General features: G+C 37.4%; 1 protein-coding gene across 1 annotated transcript in view; it reads right to left on the bottom strand.

The window, feature by feature from the left end:
* The window catches only part of LOC104832794 (chromosome unknown open reading frame, human C8orf48), a 105,766-nt gene extending 88,776 nt beyond the window's left edge, over positions 1-16,990 (bottom strand). The window contains 5 exon segments of the mRNA XM_010569157.1: positions 4,938-5,022; positions 6,136-6,288; positions 7,467-7,762; positions 14,370-14,492; positions 16,741-16,990. Coding sequence (XP_010567459.1) covers positions 4,938-5,022; positions 6,136-6,288; positions 7,467-7,762; positions 14,370-14,492; positions 16,741-16,990 — 907 coding nt within the window.
* Between the last annotated feature and the right edge of the window lie 1,827 nt (positions 16,991-18,817).

Below are 18,817 nucleotides of genomic sequence, written 5' to 3'. Positions count from 1 at the left end.
AAAGCATGCAGGACCAAGCCCTAAATTTGTTGGCAGGTGGTAAGTCAGTATTTCTTTCACATAATATGTGAAAGGTGCTAGTGGCATTCCAACCGTAAGCGGGTTAAGGATATCCAGCGTTAGTGGAACCTAACTTACCAAGGAAAGAGCAAGCCTAACGCACTTTTTTAACTAGGCTTGTAATTATTTTTAAACCAACCATACAATGGTGTGTTTCTATTTTCATAGCCTGTAATATTATGTCACAGAAAAATGACAGATCTATTGTGAGTAACATATATAAGTAATATTTTCTAACAAAGTGATGGATGTAATATTAATATACGTAATTGTTTTAAAAAGTAGAACACATGTAAAATTACAAACAAAAAACCCTGCTCAAGTATATAGCTTGCTTGCAATTACCATTAATGCTGTATGTATTTTTAAACAAGCTATAATACTGTGATGATGCTGTAAACTTACTTCTGTAGGCAAAAAATGTTCTATTTAAAAATGTCAAGATGAAGGATGTAAATGTTCTTAAAGTGCTATCAACTAAAAATATGAATTTTCACAGAATATTCTAAAGGATTCTGTTACATGCTACAAATCTATTTTACAAACGCATTTATGGATCATACACACTAGTCTATGTGAGAACAAACAGTACTATTTTATTACAAAATAAATAAATAAGCAGTGAATATCCATGCCCAGAAGCTGGAAAATGTTTCTTTTTTAAGGTACCCTGATCAATTCTATAGGTAGTTTGAAAGACAGAGGACCTAATACCTTACTGACAGAAGGTATACACTCCCCCTCATTTCCCAGCCTCCCCCCATACAGCTCATGCTGCTGTCAGTGCAGGCTAAGATCTTCAGAATCAGTTGTGGAGGAAAAAGGAACAGTTAGCTAGTTGCATAAAAACAATGCAAATGTAGCATTCATAAGATTAATATATGTATTCACAAAATTAAAAAACATATTTTAAACACAGTGGCATTTAGAATACCAACTCTTGCAGGCAGTTAACAATTGGCACGTAGCGTCTACGTTAGCTCTTATTGAGTGGAGACAATAAAAAGTCATTCTCTGAAAATCATACTGAATGGTAATAAAATTACAATTTGAAGAATGCAAGTATATTCAAAATGCTTTAAAAATACATAGCTGGAAGCACTCCAGCTCTTGCTGGAGTATGCATGTATGATTTGGAATAACTGCACTGAAAGCTACAATTCAGGTTTTTACTGAAGAAGAGTCTGGGCGCTGTGTCAGCTAACAATTTCGCAGAGGAACATGATCCCCTTCCAGCAGCAAAACCTTGTCCTCAGTGCCACCAGTCTAAAATTTTTGTCAAGCTCCCAATATGAATAAAGGGGTCCAGTTCCTCTTCTTGGAAGCTGATCAAACTGGCTCTGTTAAAAAAAACAAACAAAAAAACCCCAAAAAAACAAAACAAACACCAAACAAAACCCTGACTCTTGCCACACAACAAAGCCATGACTGGGGAGATGGATTTACAGAAAGGCAGTAGCCCCAAGGGGGCCTGAAGCATTTCAGTTTTTAGTATAGCTTCAGAGAAAAGATTCAAGATTAATGTAAGGACTACTGGACCAGTGGGACCAGATCCCACCTGGTTTCAAGTGACCCTGTTCAAGCAGGGGGTTGCACTAGATGACGTCCAGAAGCCCCTTCCAACCTCTGCCATTCTGTGATTACATACTTTGCTAGTAGCTGGAAATCAGTATTCAAACGCATTTATCTTTGTTCCTAGTTCACAACCAGGCAAGATAATTGCACTAAAACTTCATTCCCGTTTAAACATGTGCTAGTAGCCTATTGTGAATGAGAAGTTTATCCTAGAGGAGAAACGAATATAAAGTCCGATGGCCCAACAGATGGCTAGAAACAAGACTAAGGAATGACTGAGCCTTGAAGCCAGGTTAATTTTTTTTATAGAGAAAGCTAGGGCAAATGAAATTAGAAATTACATTGCTGCAGTCCACAGGAAACTGATTTTAATGAAAACTTGAGGAATGTAATTTTATCCAAAGGGTCAGTTATAAAGTATAACATCATGAAACCAGTTATCAGCATACACATATTATAAAACAATGCATACACGAAACCCCTTCTGTATTTGTACAAAGTTCAGAGTAATAAACTCTAGTACATGACAAATCATTCAGAAGACTAAATAATGCAACTATGTGTAGCATGAAAGCTAGAAAGCAAAAGCGCCAAAGTACTTTTAATAGACAGATTGATTTGTTTCAGTACTACAGCTGCTTATCATATGAATCACCCTTGATCCACCTCGCTCCTTTTATGCCCCAGCAAGCAGAAACAAGGGAGCAGATGAATAAATATTTCTTAATCATAGTTTGAGAGTGTTTCTTTGGATCAAAAGAAAAATCTACTACTGAGGAAGGCAGGGGCGGGGGGAGCTCCTGTGAGGGGAAAAGAGAAGAGAGATTATCTACTTTTTTTTTTCCCTACGTCCTCCACATCAGAATTTTTGGATCTCTAGTCTCAAACACTGCAGGATTATAAAATAAATTAGAGACTCAGATCATTCATTCCATTGTACATCCCTAATAGCTGCTACAAGAAAGCAGAAGAGAAACACTCAGATCTCAGACATTCTTGATAAAAAAAGTGAAAGAACTGTACTGAGCAGTAGGAAAACGCATGAAGCAGACATAAGCAAAATATGCTTTGATTTTTCAGAGGAGCTATCTGAATTGTCTTTGTAACGTTTATGCAAACAAACAAGAACCATACAGCCACTGTGCTGTGCAAGTATGAATACTATTTTACAGACAAATATTGTCAGATGCCTAACCCAAATAGCTCATAGTTCAATGTATTTACATAAAGGCTTGGCAAGAGTTGCAAAGAAGTATTTCAGTATTTCTAGAAAGCATTTATGTACTGAAAGCAAAAATATCAAAATGTCTTCTTTTACTTATGAAAACAATCAATCTATATTTAGACTCCTGGAAGTCACTTTCTGTGTTTTTTGTAAGGGCTGAAAGCTGTGTTCATTGGCAATAATAACAAAATGACATTTTCAAAGGATTCAGCTCCTGATCACCACTTCTATATTTGACAGCCCTTACGAGACTTCACATGGAATAATGGGCAGCCTTTGCCTAGTGTTAGGCAGATTGCTAGAGACTTCAAAAGACTCAAGAGAAACAGGGAGTGTAGTCCAAAGCAAATAAGGAACAGAGATGGAGTATCTAAAAAGAAAAGGGTTGTAAGACTGGAAGCTAGGAGATTTACAGGATTTAAACATTTCTAAGGATTATAGAGTAAAGGTAAGAAACAAGCAGCAGTTTATTCATTATATAGGCAGCTATGTAAACTGCAGTGACAATTCAAAGATTCAAGCCAAGCTCAGGGGAATATTTTCAATGGACTATCAAACCTGCTGTTTACAAGAAACTAGAAGAAACTGCTGATGAAGCAGTGAGGACAGCTAGCTTTGAACAACTTAGGGCTGCATTATGTTTTCACTTGGGGCTTGACCTACTCAGGACCAACTCCCAGTGAAGTCATTCAAGGTAGGTTTTTAAGCACCAAAAGGCAGATACTAGCTAACATAGGTGGACCTATCTACCTCTATATCCTAGCATTTCTTTTCAGGTTTTCCACTGATTTGCAGGAAGTGAAAATAAGAGGCTAAACAGCCCTCAAGCACTCTTACAAACAATATATAGCAAGCATACAAAAGAAAATAACTACATGGATATATTCTTGTCCCAAAATGGGAAAATAAAATGCAACAGTAAAACTTAATCTTATTCGCTTTGTAACAAAAATTCAGTAAAAGTTCATAGATAAGGATATTCCTTCAAGATTTCCACAACCTTCAGAGATCTAAATGCACAGAAGTCAGGAAACCAGACACTGATGAGAGTCAGTAACTTCATGACTCACACAAGTCCAACGGCCACAAGGTCACTGCAAGACCAATGCAATGAACTCTTGCTGTCAGCAATAATCAGAAAGGTGGACTGCATTTGTGCCCACAGATCAGCATATATCTTTTGAGGCTACAATGAAGATGATTTCATTGTCTAACCCACTGAGATACCCAGCATAAAGGCATTTTATTTGGATGTGTACTGAATACCAACTTTTCACCCAGATACATTCTTTGAAAGATAGTGACTTTGCTATCTTGAAAAATCACAGAAAATTACAAATTCCAAAGTATAGTAAAAAAACCAGTCAAAAACACTATTTGGCATCTTATTCCAATTTTAATCTATGTTGTTTTTTCTCTTTCTAGACACCTATCCTATATAGGCTCTATAAGTAATTTATTATAATTTCTTGTCCTGTTGGCATCCTCAGTCTTGCTGATTAATTTCTGTTATAGTCTCATTATTTCAGTCCTATAAATACCCCATTTCATTTTACTCCTTTCTATAGTTACTTTGCAACCTTCTTTTTCTCCTCCACCTGGGGCTCTCACTTTCAATTTAACACGAGACACTGGGCAAAGATTGAGCTGAAATCCAGTAATTACACCTTCCTGCCCCGAAAAACGGAATCATTTATTTTCTTATGGATGGAAGCAGCTGTGAGCTGTTCTGAAATCCCACAAGCAATCCCCCAAAACCCAATACTTATTACTTGTCAGATTAATAATAGAAAGTGTTGGCTTCCGTAATTTGAAAAACTTATATAGTTCTATTACAATGTATTGCAATATTTGCATTTAGGAAGAATGAAGAGTTGAATTGTAACCCAGATGCCAGTATGCTGGGCATATCAGGTTCCGCCTGCAGGAATATTAAACCACCACCCAATTCATCACTGACAAAACAGGTTATATCCTCAATCATTGGCACTCAGTACGTGACTGCCCGCAGAAGACTCTCCCAGTTGTTTATGTCCTTGAGTTACGTTTACTACTTTCAGGCCTTACATTGTCTGACCTTTCAGCTTTTGCCATAAGTTCTTGGGATCCTCTGAAGGTTTGGGAAAGCTTCTGAGTGCTTCTCCTATAAGTGTAAGCACATCCTGAAATAAAAAGGAAACATGGAAATTACTTGGTTTCGTATTCCAGTCATTTCTCATGTCCTGTATCACAGGTCTATCATGGGCAGCTACAACCAGTCCCCCCAAAACAACTAGGTAGGCAGCACTCATTGCAAAGTTTTGCTGGATTTTTGAAGCATCCTGCTTAAAAACTTTCTTGAACAGTGTGGCCAGTGATCTGCCTCATAAAGCAGGTTTCTTCCCTAAGGAGGGGAAGGAAAAAGCAGCTGGCCTTTTCAGGGAAGCTGGGAGAAAAACAAGAGGAAAAAGAAGTGAAACCTCACCTGAGACTGAAGTTCTCAAATCTTAGGTATGGAGTGAATGAGAGTCAAAAAATCAGGAGACTGGCATTATTAGGTAAAAAAAGAACGTGTGGTACAAATTCCCACCCTGCTCACAAACACAGAAAGACAGACCTCAGGGCTTCAGCAAGCACTACTTATCCACTGCTCAGAAACAACCTGCTTTCAGTCTGACTCCCTTTCAAAAAGTGAGAGAAGAGGTCTTCCTTCAGGAAGAAGATCATCCTGAGGAATAGCCACAGAAGACCCAAGGAATTCTGTAAGTTTCAGCTTACACGGCCTACCATCTGTTCCAGAAATATCTCCTAACAATGAAGGTTGACTCTTTGTGACAGCAGACAGAGACAGAAGAAATCCCAGTGTATCTGAGAGGCCTTAGGCTCCATAACACATTGCAGTGTCCTATTCTGAGACTCCTACACCAAAGGATGACTAAGGAAGACTAGTATGGGCATAGTTACCTACTGTCACATCATTTTGTTGTTTACCATTTTGTCTTGGGCAGCCCATCAGAAAAACTGTGGAGAAATAATCGAGATGTACCCAAAACAATTCTAGGGCATCCTGGGAAAGACCTTCAGCTTATATAAATCAGGCAGCTCAAATGACTTGATCAGTATGTTAGTCCCAAGCATTTTATTAATGCTATGGAGACAAATTCTATTTTGACTTGCACTGCATTCAGGTCAATCTGATCTCATTGCCATAAATCAGAGGGAAATCTGGCTTACAGATTCTTTAGTTACAGTATGTATAAAATGTACAACAACTTTTTTTAACAACATTTGCTTACTCTGGAGTAAATCTGTTCTTCCAATTTCTCTTGGATTAAAGCACTTTCCATTAGAATCTTCTTTCGTCTGAGAAAGGTAATCTTGGCTAGCTCTGCTTCCTTCTTCCAACAGTCAGGGCACACTGAAGATTGGTGGATTTGAGCTTCTGTCACCTGAAAGATGAGACTTTGATGCAATGAGCAATGTCTGTCCTAGCAAGAGGGCCACTCCATTAAGAACAATCAATAAAAATACAGATATAGATACTGTCTAAAGACAAAAACCTGCTTTTGTAGGCAGTTGTGAATTATTTCACAATCTTTGTCACAGTATCATCTTAATAAGCCTGCCTGAATGTTTTCAGACTAAATATATTTGCTTTTCCCCAAGTATTACCCCTTCCAGCACTGATAACTTAGTTTCATTAAAATTATCTACTTGTATCTCAGAACCATAGCACTGATCTGTAATATACTATTTCTTCCTGTAATAGGCAAAGTCTCCCTGACGCTTGAGGTTGCATGGACATTACTGACATCTTCCACAGAAACTATAACAGTAAAAAAAAAAAAAAAAAAAAAATCATGTGATTGCCAAGCAACACATCGGTGACCAGCCAATACCAACTGTGAGGATACAGTTATACTGGCAAAAAATTTGTTTTAATTAGTATAACTCATTTGACCCTGGGTGGATGCTCAGTACACATTACAATTTTGCCAATGTAAATCTATACATATTTTGCTAGTGTTAGTATTAGAGCACCACCAGCTGTTAGTTACACTTGCTTAATGAGTACCTGATGTTCCAGAAGTCAGCCTGTGCACGCTAACCAGTCTCCCACAATAGCAAATGCACTAATTCCTGAAGGCTTGATTAAGTTAAATTAACATGTTTTACCCCACATTTCCAATACTTGATCATCACAATTCAATAACAGCAATTGTTAATTCAGCAATAATTCCACCATATATAACTGCATGTCTGCAATGTAGCTATAGGAACAGCAGTGTTCCTGTGCTAACAGTATACATAATGCCTTAAATACCAACCACAGAGGTTATGATTATCTTAAGAATTTTAAGAGGTTATGATTATCTTTACGAATTCTAAGAGGTAAATAAACTCTGAAGCAATGAGTTCAAATATCTATATGCCGCTCTGAGTCAGAATACAAACATTCCTTGAGATATCAAGGAAAAAAATCTTTCAGAGGCCTAAGCATGACATCAGTAAGGTCTGCCTGATTTGATCCTTATCTTTTCTTTTTCTTTTTCTTATCTTATCTTTTTTTCCAGTGGTTCTCCCAAAAGCATAGACAAAATCTAAATTCTTTCCTTCCTTGCAGTACCTGTTTAACAGTCTCTCTGATATTTTTCAGGCGGATTCTGTTCATTAGCCAATCAGGAATAATGCAGTTCAAGTCACTTGTCTCCATTTTCTTTGCTGTGAATCCATGCTGCAGCTTTGCTGACTTGCCACCATTTGCCTGCTTAGAGATCAGCTGCTGATGCATCTTGCTTATCTTAACAGTGCAAAAAGACTGGAGAGCATCCAGTTCTCCATCTAATAATTCAGTAATTTCTGTCAGGCATAAATCAACAAAACAGAAGTGTCAATTACTGTAACAGGGAAAGAGAAGAATTACTGGTCTTGTATCTGTGCGACCTCATATTATCTATTTAATAAAAAACAAACCCAATGTCAAGCCTAGAGGCAATGACTGTAATAAGAGCAGTGAAGAATTTAAATAAAAATCTGGATAGCTGTAGGAACGTCAACAATAAATGTCCCTATGAATAGTCTCCAAAGAGGGGAGGGGATAAGAACCCTAAAGAATTAGACTATTTAATGATACAGCACAAATATATTATGACATTAAATAAACCGAGTTTCAATGACTGCCTAATACAGATTTAGCTTCTTCCTACCTCAAACCGCAACTTGCTAAAACAAAATGGATTAACATTTAAAGAGAGCTACTCATCTAGTAACTCAAGAGTAATTCATAAGACACTGAAAAATTACAGGCAGTGTCTATTTCTAACTCCAGAAAACACCTCAGATATATTCTATAACCTGTAGTTAGGCTTTTTTTTTTCCTCCTAGGATATGCAATTATGTTAGAAAATACTTTCATCTAAAGCTTCAATGATCATTTCCTAAATTCTTTATATGACCTTGTTTAAACAATATCTTTCACTCTTTCTTCTTCTCTTATCCTTCCAAGTGGCATGTAATAATAAATAAAAACTGAGAGATTATACTTCAGATGGGCAGGTAAGGATGGATTTACAACTTCATTCAACGCTTTGTGGGAGATTTTCCACAGGCTTAAACACAAACAATCAATACAGTATTTCATGACCATCAGCACATAATGATGCTGTGTAGTACTACATGGCTTTAAGAGATATCACTGTTTTCAACTATTTAAACAGGGGAGAGTACCTCTCTACCTTTATTACACAGATTTTGCTTTTATGTAACTACTGAAGCCCAACAAAACACTTTAATGTGTGTAATTAAAGGAGAAATGAGAAGACAAAACATTACAGTAAGCATTACCAGAAGTCTTGTGAATACCTTTGCAGATAGCTAATGCTAACACAGCGTTCCCTTCTCAGGACTCCACTCTGACAGCCAAAAAAAGTCAGACAACTGATAATGACTACAGAGGTAAGGTATGGTCAGTTTGTTTTAACTCAAAGTATTCAGAAACAAATTACACTGCCTATTTAGCTGGGAAGTATGATTATATCATTTAAACAATCCCTCTGTATTGTCCGTTTCACTCATTTTCAGTTATTAAGTTCAGTTTTACTTCTTCTAGACAGCACTGCAAATTTCACTGCATATTTCAGGGTGCTTGTCTGACATCTGGTGCATTGGCATTCCAGTCCTGTGGGGTACCTTGGCATAGCCACAACACAAATCCTTAAAACACTGCACAATATGAATGTAAAGCTTCACCTAAATATGCTGTGATTAATTTAGTCTCAAGTACACAAGACAGAGCTGTGGAATTTTGCAAGAAAACTGAGTATCTCTTCAGAAATGCAGCCAATCTGTATAAAGGATAAGTGGATCTACAGTTAAGACCAGGCAAAGCAGGAATTAGTGAGCTTTGCTTTATGGTCAACAAAGAAAAGATGTGATTTAAGTGCAACTACCACAGTTCAGATCAAGCATAATATAGCAATTTATTCCTCCTTAGAAGATGATGTATCAAATTGACTAAAGACAAAGACATAGTGATAGTTTATAGACAGATGAATAAGAATTAACAATACTTTAGAATGCAATTTACTGAGAAATTTTTCTTGGGTAGGATCATAAACATTTGAGTGGAAATCACTATTTCAGTCATCAGGTCATTTTCCTTACAATTCCAATGTAGAATGGCTGTAAATCATGTGCCACTACTGGGTTTAATCACAGTAATCAGATAGTGGCATATTCATATATGCTGCGCATAGAATGAATAAAAAGATTTTAAAGTTACTATTGGGGGGGAGGAACCCTAGAACAAAGCATTTACACATACTGAGTACTCAAATGCGTAAGTAAAACACATGGGGTCTGCTGAACATTTTGTAACAATTTAATACCAGCCTAATTGATTCACTTAAGTTTCTCTTGACATATAGAAGCACATTTTAATTAAGAACTGGTTTCTAATAGTGCATGAATTGTGTGCTGCCATACACCCACCCATTTGCTCATTTGCACCTACAGACATTAGAAGAAACACTAGCAAAGAGAACAGCAATTTTTACACCTGAACGCACAACCAATTTCAAAAAGTTACTTGTTTAATATTAATTCATGTTTAACGGTAAATAAGCTCAGGAAGAATAAAAATTATCAAGTATCAAGGACTATCATTTTACTGAAAGAAGAACAAAAAATTACGACAAAAGTCAGCACACAGTTAAATTCTGAAAAGTTAATCTTTTAACTGCACAATGACTATTTACACTTTCAGATTTTCTTCTAGGTATACAAGGTTCACCTGTCCTTCAGCTGAAAGAAAAGAGATGCATACAAGAGGATCTATGCACTTGCTTTGGTGGTTGGTTTTATTTCTTTTGTCTTTCATGTACTCCCTCCTTTCCATCTTTGAACTAGACATGCTCGAACGCTCAATCTCCATTTGTGGTGGCAGACTTAAATGTCACTGCACGTCTGCCTACAGAGAATCCCTGCCAGTGCCCATTACTGTTCCAGAAGTACATTTTGCTGATGCTTGGTTGCCCTGAATCCTGCATTCCCACATCCTCTTTGTTGGAGAGGAATAAGGCAGAACAGGTGACAAGAGCAACAAAACCAGACACCAGAACAGACATCAAGTCAAAGCCACATATCATATAGCAGCAAGGTCACAATGCACAGAACATTTAGAAGGTAAAGCACAACAAACTGGACCAAGAAGCTGCTCTGATTACAGAAGCACTCAGCGTGTACCAGTGGAGATAAGCTAATCTCCATGTCTACATTCTAAACCCCGCTGTGTGGTTTATAACTAAGTGACCTAAATAGATTTTTCCTTCTGTATGCAACTACATCTTTAAGTATGACATTTTAAATCTGCATGAGTGGAGGGAGAAAAACAAAGAAAATCTTTATTGAATTTCCTTTCCCTTGATGTCTAACTTTGATTTAATAGGAAAAATAGGCAGGCATTTTGTTGTTATTATGCTCTACTAATGCTCTATTTTAAGAGGAAAAAATAAAAGTAAAACAGACTAATTGTGAAAGGCAGTAACCAATAACTACTCTTCAGAAAGATTTTAACTTTGCATCTTATGATAACATTTTCAGAATTATCTAAATCGCATTTGTACAATTGAGTGCAGTAGTTCAGATTAACATGCCGACAGCCCAATCAGCAAATACAGTGAAAGATTTGTGCAGAGAACACAGAACTAATATAAACAGTCTGAAATATCAGGCTATTTATTACAAATACGAATTTAAAGCAAGTAAAAGTTCCTCCAGCATGGTGAAGGATACTCTCAGTTTCCACCAACATTAGTAAGAAGAGACAACAGTAAGAACCTTGCAGAATCCATGTCTTTTGGAAGAAACTCATTCCTTCCCAGTTCCACAAAGGCAGTAATGAACTCGAACTTTCTTTACAAGCAGGGGTTTCCATTTAGATGTTGCTGATTGGAATTTCCCCATCTAGCCTACATTAATACTATTTTACTACAGAATCAGCAGAGAAGTCTGGAATCTCAGGGCCTAACTAGGTCTGCAGGAATCCCACAACCTGTGCATGTTATCAAACAGTACGCTTTGGTGCTGAAAATAGGTCAGGAACAGGAAAGAGAGCCAGTATAGACTATCGGATACCTGCTCCCTTCTCCAGAGCAGCAGGATGTTTTCTCAAGTCTCATAGACTACTACTACTTTTAATAAATACTTCTAATAAGCTACTACTACTATTTGGTAAGTCAATAATTAAATGCTGGGACATATGAAAATTTGTTCACAAAGTGAATATAAACTAGATCTACTCAGAAATACTCTGGACAAGCTGGAAAAAAATTTGATGCAGAAAAATAAACACACTTCCCTGAGTGCACACATGTCAACGGGCACATGCCAGCGCCTTTCACCTTAACACCATGAACCACAGGTATTTATTTGCCTTTTACACTGGCCTTTTTTACTTTTGGACTTCCCATCATTGATACCACTATCATAACAATAATGGTTAAATTGGTAAAACTGACTGAACTGTAACTGTCTGATGCTGCTCAAACATTTCTATGCCTCTAAGTAACATACATTAACAACCAAAACTGTCCTGGTTTTGCCAGCAATAGTGCCGGTAACAGTGTGGAAAAATAAATGAGCAAAACATTTAATGTAGACATGTTACAAACAAAGGTGAGAGCAAACTTCTGAATACAGTACAAGTCAGAGCATTAAAAAGCCCCATTTGAACTTTCAGATACATCTAAGTTGAAGAACTCCAGTTTCCTGTAGTAAATTTTAAAGATGACTACTGGTCTTTGGAATAATCTATACGGAATTGGGGACTTATAGTCATTTTGTGATGCATTTGTCCAATAACAGCTAGTTGCTACAACACTGTGGTAGAGGGCCAAAGAAGAGGAAGACAGAAAGACAACTATGACAAAAATTTCTCACTTCTCCTGAGGCCAGCATCCAGGTTTTAATTCTTTTAGCCCACAAAGAAAACTATGAAAAATAAGAATCACATTCCAGGGCATTCCCATATGCAAAACAGGACATTTTTTTTTCCCCACATTTAACCCTATCAGTAGTAAGATAGTAAAAAGAATTTTTGTTTTATTACCTGAAGACAAATTCAAAAGTACCATGCATGCTCAGTGCATATATCACTCATTCTGCCGAATTTACTGAGGGGACTAACTTTGCAGCAATCTATTTCCAGCTGAGCTCATCTTCTATTGTATTTTTAAAAATATATCTCCAAGTTGATAAAATAACAAGAGGTTTGGGGGCTACCAAGCACTGAATTGCTGCGTCAAAGAGAAGCAGGCATTTCTAGATGTCAAGTATACAAAAGTTGCTGTGCTTATTTTGTTTATATGTTAATATTCCACAATAAAAAATGCAGTACACAGCTAAGTATGATTGATGCTGATCAATTTAGGGATAACTTGTCAATCACATGACAGTGCACTGTGTTTGCATGAACCTTATTTTGTGCTCTTCATATTGATAGTGGTTGGAAGCACTGTAACAATGTACCTGAAAAGTTCTTAGCTGCTAAGATGACAAGCAGTATGACAGGCAGACAGAAGACAATGCATCACTTCATACATCAGCACAAGCTAATGAAACAGAACTTGCTACTCAAGACTGAGTGATCACTCTGAATCTCCTTGCCCATCAAAGTCCATAAGCCAAAGGCAGAATATTCCCTTGTGCAGAACTATAAAAATCTGAAATTGATTAAGAGGATCCCACATGTAACTTTCAAGGGAAAGCTCTGCAGAGGTGGAAAACTTCCTCAATGTTATACTGTTGTTTATCATTCTTTCAATGAATCTGAACTCATCAGGTCCTTTTCAACTTCTCTATGAATCACACAGTCACAAGATTCTAATGTATTTTAGGAAGACTATCTCAGAGGAGCTCACCAGGAGAAGCCTCTCTACTATGATAGAAATGATCTACATTAACTGTCTTCTCACTTGACTACATGGCAGTCTTGGAAAACCAGTAATAGAAAGATAAATGCTGAAGATGAGTCAGGAACTCATTGACTCACCACTGTTGTGAATGAGCTATACAATTAAGAATAGCCTAAAAATAATCTTAGGTCATGTTTTCCTACGATATATGGATGGTTTGAGGATACTTGTATGCAACTGCAGTGCCATGAAGTACCTAAGCGGAAGGATCTCCCTGGTTAATCAGTCTTACTGGTGACCTACAAAACCTCTGAGTTTGTTCACTTTTCATGTACATGCAGACTGAAGAAGATTCCCCTTCTGCTTCAATTATTTTTCACTCAACTACAGCTTTCTTGCTCTTTTTTTTTAAATTAAAAATAGTATCTCTGACCCACTTTTTAGAAAGACTTAAGCAGGACTTGCATCCCACCATCTGCTCTCACAGTTGCTTGCGTAACCAGTACACGCAAACAGCATCCTTCCTTCCTCCCTTCCCTGCTACTCCTCCCTACACTATATCATTGTGTTGGTTAAAGCTGCTCTATTGTTCTTGCCAAAATTGGTGCCCTGCTGCCTCCCTCAGCTTGGGAAAGGAACTAAAATATGGCAAACAAGTAATTAATTAATTAACACAACTGATCAACAGGGGAAAAACACTTCACACAATAAATCTGAAGTCATGTTTATTTTGAAGGGAAAAAACCCACACTCCTAGTACCTGTACAGCTGGAGAGAAAAAGAGAAAAACTAAACAGCCCAGTTAAATTTTGAGGATTACAGTAAAATTTAAAATGTGGATACTTTTTTTTTAATGTATTTATCCAGATCTTGTGATAATGCATCACTAGGATAACATCACTATGTCAGGAGCATCAAAGCCATATGTGTTATGGGAGACAAACTGCTTTCCGAGAAAACGTAACAGAGAAACTTCATACTTAATTACCTGGCTAATTAAGCCAGGCTAATTACCTGGTTTTAATAGCTTGCATATAAAATTTAAGTCTAGTTGAAAGTTTACATCCCCTTTCAAAAGAAATAAGAATGATAACCTCTACTAAAGTTACTGAACTCACCAGCATGAGTTTTGATGACAGATTTGTCTTGCTTAATGCCAGCTTCTTTATTTTTTAGATCACCCCCTTTTCCTATGACATCTCTTTCTATAGCTGCAGAATCCACTACTTCAGACTGCTCATCTACAATGAAAAAAAGGTAGCTTTGAACATACATTGTAAAGAAAGCAGGACTGCAGAAAAACAAAGTGGGAAGCAAATAATCCTCCGCTTGAATGTGACAGTTTTCCCTGTTAAGGGAAAAGAAACCCCTAGCCACAGGACTATACAGATGATACCAGTGATTTCTGTCCACAAAGTATCTCATATTGCTCATTTCTAATCACCCCATTGAATGACATGGGACACACTGAGAAAAATTAAGAGGCTCTTGCTTAGAGCTTTTTGACACACTCAATTTTATCTGTAATGCTAACTTGACCTCAGTCTACCTCCTCCCTCATTCAGCCCCATCACTTATTTTCAGCCCTCCATAGGTTCTCCATTTGTGACAGCACAAGTACTCTTGGGACCTCAAGCCAACTGTCTCAAGGTATTGATCCAAGTGAAAAATAAAGCGGGACAGGGGAAATTAAAAAAAAAAATCTGCATCAGCTCCCTGTTCTCCAGCTTGTTCCAGTACAACTCCAGTTCTGCTGAAAATGAGGAAGCAGCAAAGATGTGAAAGCAAATAGCTGGGAAAAGACAAAAGACTTAAGAGGTCTGAAAAGTCAGTGCCACCGACAGCAAGATGCATATGGCATGGTCACAGTTCAAAATACTGAGCAGACAGGAAGCACGTGACTTCTCTACTCTTTTCAGGGTACTAATAGCAAATTCAGTGGGCTTATACAATGAAATAATGTGTCCCTATGGGGACACCAGCATGACAGGTTTTCTATAGTTTTTATTATTTAAGTATGCTGTTCTCAGTAACATATAGACCACAGAAAGCAATCAATTTCCCAAAATATTTTTCTATGAATTATTCCCTAGTTTCTCATTTAACTGGTAGCATTCAGAAGACTCCATAATTTTATGAAACATTAACCTTGTAAAGATAAAAAATGGTAACACTTATTAAAAAAAACCCCAAAACTCTACACACAGAGCAAGGATTCCTCCTAGCATGTACTCCTTGATGCCAGAAATAAGGATTTTAATGGTTAGACATGGAATAATTTAAAAAAAACTTGTTGTATCTCCAGAAAAAAAGGTTTATTAAAACCTATCATTTGTAAAAGCCAAAAAATTTAAGCAAAACTGTTAAATCTACTAGACACTGTTCAACTACATCAATGTAGCATGAATTGACACCAAGGCAATGATCACACCTTTACTCAGATTTCTGAAGCACTGATATCTAATGCTATATTCTGTGCTACGATAAACAGGGTTTACATTCATGTATACACATCTGACAGAAAATTTTGTCCTGCATTGTTAAGATTTCATGCCTAAACAGTATTTTAAATGGATTCTAAATTATAATGGTGCTGGTTATTACTGCAGAGTGAAAAAAACAACCCACAGTAAAACACTGGATGGATGAGGGTCAGGAGGAACATCTCTACTGGACTTGTTCAGAGTAGAAAAAGAAACAGCTTGCCAATTTTCAAGTACAGACAAGGTTAATTATATATTGGTATATGCCAGCTGATCAAGTTGAACTGAGTAGAATCAGATTACAAGAGTAACAGCTAATAGACATTAAAAGACATCTTAAGTCTACACTACTTTTAAAAATATATATATGTGTTGTAGCTGATCTTTAAAGCTATAATGTTTATATATGCTGATAAGCTCCCAAACTAAGAAGAGATTTAAAAAAATATGCATCTCTTCAAGTACTCACAGTACTTACCAGACCAAACTTGGAGAAAAGGAGAATGTAGAAGAATGACAGAGAACCCTACAGAGACAGAAGAAAACCTAACAAGACATTAAGGCAGTTAGCTTATGTCCTGCTGCCTGCTTTTTATCACTCATCTGCTGCAACTTTAAGGCATTATCTAGCCCTCTTAAGTATTTCAAGTCCTGGAACATTCCCTATGCCCTTGGAAAAATTATTTTACGGCCCAGCTATTTTTCATACATGGTACTTCAGTTAAGGTATCTTGCAGAATTTTTTTTAACATGCCAACAGAATTTCAGCATCGCAAGATTACTAGGGAAAGGTTTCCATGGCCAAATCACACCCTTCTGCACATAGCTGTCATCAAATCCCGAGAGCATAAAACACAGACCTAGTCAGCATACCGAGGTTCTGTTGCTCTGCACAGCAAAAACACTGTACGCAATTTTTACATTTTTATTTTTGCTGATTCAAGGCTCCACTGCACCAGTTTAAAGCTATGAAAGACAGGTCTCAAGCATGGTAAGCTCTGCATACCTGCATGATTTTGGCCTGCCAACTGTGACATGCTTTCCAACATATCTGACACAGCAGGCCCCTCTAAATTCTCTGTGGAACAATACGATTCAGATGGTTCGCTCTCTTGCTGCCAGCAGGCTTCTTCCTCCTCGCTGAAGGGCTCAAAAGTATCTTCTGAATAGTCCAAGCCAGAGCTACTGTAAGTCTGGCTCAATTCCATCTGCCACTTTTCATAATTATCAGAGCTATCTGCCGAGGCTGTCATCATGGTGCAGTACTGCAAATAAAAACAAAAGCATGTAACAGGTTCAATTATACAGGAAGAATGACTAGATTGCTTATTAGCACCAGGGAAACATGGAGGACTGTTACAGCTCAGCTCACACCCAATTTAGCTCCCACAACAGGTGGACAAAATAACTACTTAATCAGTGCACTGGATCAAGGCAACACCCTTCAAAGCACTACTGCTGATCAAAGTAGTACGCAGTACGCATTAAGATCCACTGGGTAAGCACACAATCACAGTTATCACTGAACATTAGCAATGAATTCTGAGCAGCATTCCTCCCAAATTTGTAGCCATTTACAGTAACACTTGGATAAAATCATTCATGAAAACAAACAAAAAAATTTTAAAGTGGTGGGTTTTTTGCCTTCAGATTATTATCAGCCTCTCACCATTCAGAAATGCAAAACCTCCTTGTTCTGCTTAGATTTTGTCTAGAAAATTAAGAAGAAAACATAACAAGTATCAGCCAGCTGATGCTTTCAAATAAGGAGTCATGCTCCCAATGTGAAAAAGAGAAATAAAGTTCTCCAGATTCAAGCTCCAGAAACAGAAGAGACCTCAGATAGTTACCCATCACATAGCACATTTATTTTAAAGCTTTATTTTACCCTTTTTTATTAGAATGATGCAATACCCTTTCTTCCTTGGTATTTAAGGACCTAAGTAACTTTATCCTGAGTAATTTTGCTCCAATTTCTTCCCCACTCTCATAAAGTAAGGAGAGTAAAGGGGCAACATCCCTCTGGAAAGATGCTTTCAGGAGTAAGTCATGGCTCCTTCATCAGAAAGATGGGAACCCCAACGTGGTAACAGTAGGTAGACAAAGGCACTTTCTGTCATGCCAGAAATTCACTTATGCCACTGTACTTGGTGTTTGTTACTGGGGTTTAGGCAACTTTGTTTTAAAGGTGCTGACTTTGGCCATTTCGCTACTGAATATGCTATGCTGTCTGTTTTATATGCCACATTACTGCCAAAGTCCTTCTGCACACTATGCGAAGACCCTGTGCCCCTAAAACAAATTCAGGACTTCTTTCCCAAGGCTAAACTTCCAAAACTAACCTGTAGTGCCAAATTTCTAGGTCCAAAGGTTTTCCTTTTAACATGGTCCCAAAAATTAAAGAACTGTTCTAATCTAAACTTTAACCATTAATAAACACTAAGTAATTCTTTTGTTCATTACACCACCACTAATTCAGGCTGGAGATTGGTTATTAAGATCAGGTCTACTGGAGAAAAACAATAGGAAATGCAAACAGAGAGTCAGTTAGTTCTCCAGCCCACAGTTGACCTAAGAAACTGCAGCTGCACAAGCAGCACATGGATCATTAAGGGGTGAGAATATGAATTTCAGCGAGTAACATGACTGGCTGAACTAGGAATGCTTCATCATATCAGATACAACCGATATTAGCTAATTTTCACAGTGAAAAATAGGTATTTGTAACAACATCAGCAGATAAATAACTTTGAAGCCATAAGTATACTTATAAATAGCAAATAAAACATGTTTACAGCCAACATTAAAGTTGCAGCTGCTAACATACAGCTTTTACTCCTCACAAGGCTGAGGCAATATCTGCCTTAACAGACTGGCAGAAAGCAAGCTTAGCGCTTCAGTAAGGGTTCTGAAAAACAGAAGCCACAGAACTGTCTGAATTGCTTTTCTAAGAGTCACTTTGTCTTACAGACATGGCGACAAAACCTTGAGTCACCACTAAGAAGAGGTTGCTGTGATACACTGTCACTGAAAATGGCAAGCACCTTAGAAGAAAACCTGAGGGAACCAAGCTCTGTCCTCAC

Source organism: Haliaeetus leucocephalus, unplaced genomic scaffold, assembly GCF_000737465.1.
Source record: "Haliaeetus leucocephalus isolate CR32 unplaced genomic scaffold, Haliaeetus_leucocephalus-4.0 Scaffold262, whole genome shotgun sequence".
Classification (NCBI taxonomy): Eukaryota; Metazoa; Chordata; class Aves; order Accipitriformes; family Accipitridae; genus Haliaeetus; species Haliaeetus leucocephalus.
The sequence above is the reverse complement of the archived record's forward strand: the minus strand, read 5'-3'. Positions and strand labels throughout refer to the sequence as shown.